This window comes from Phytophthora infestans, genomic scaffold (assembly GCF_000142945.1).
Source record: "Phytophthora infestans T30-4 supercont1.2 genomic scaffold, whole genome shotgun sequence".
NCBI lineage: Eukaryota > Oomycota > Peronosporomycetes > Peronosporales > Peronosporaceae > Phytophthora > Phytophthora infestans.
Window position 1 is genome coordinate 3,005,861 of NW_003303757.1, and position 553 is coordinate 3,006,413.

A 553-nucleotide genomic window follows, 5' to 3' on the forward strand; every position below is an offset into this window, starting at 1 on the left:
TGTACGGGAGCATTGCTGCAATAAGGGCACACCAAACAAAGTCAGTTCGCTAGGTTTCCAGTGCGTGTTGTCGTTCAACCTCCATCCACCTTCGCTACGTTTTGCTCGCATCATAAATTCGTCGACAATAGCAGTCTACGCAGGCCAGAGTCGTATCACAGTAAAGCACGTCGCAGGGCTACCGTTTCAGCACGTCCATTGCGTCAAAGGGTCGGTCGCTAGTGGAGTTTTCCTATTCCAGACAAAGGCACTACTGGTCCTTCTCTTACAGTTCGCTCATCTATCACCACCTATGGAGCCGAAGCGCTTTGAGGTTGACGAGGAAGAGCTCGGATGCAAGATCAGCAACGTGAAGCTGAGTGAAAAGTGCCGCTTGAAGGACGAAGGGAAGCCTGTTAAGGACGACGAATCTCGTGCGGCCCAAGCTCAAATTGGACTTTGAGGTCGAAAGAGAATGGAAGCAACTTCATGGTGCTGGGGTTGGCAAAATTGAGATTGCCAACATTCCTGGGCAAAGAGGTCTGCAAAGGTCTTACCATGTAAGAAAACAAGT

At 49.9% G+C, this 553-nt stretch overlaps 1 protein-coding gene across 1 annotated transcript in view; it reads left to right on the plus strand.

The window, feature by feature from the left end:
* Positions 1 to 292: 292 nt before the first annotated feature.
* The window catches only part of PITG_01566 (uncharacterized protein), a gene marked incomplete at both ends in the record, with an annotated part of 580 nt that continues 319 nt past the window's right edge, over positions 293 to 553 (plus strand). The window contains one exon of the mRNA XM_002908164.1: positions 293 to 413. Within this exon, the coding sequence (XP_002908210.1) occupies positions 293 to 413 (121 nt within the window). The remainder of the gene's footprint in view (positions 414 to 553) is intronic.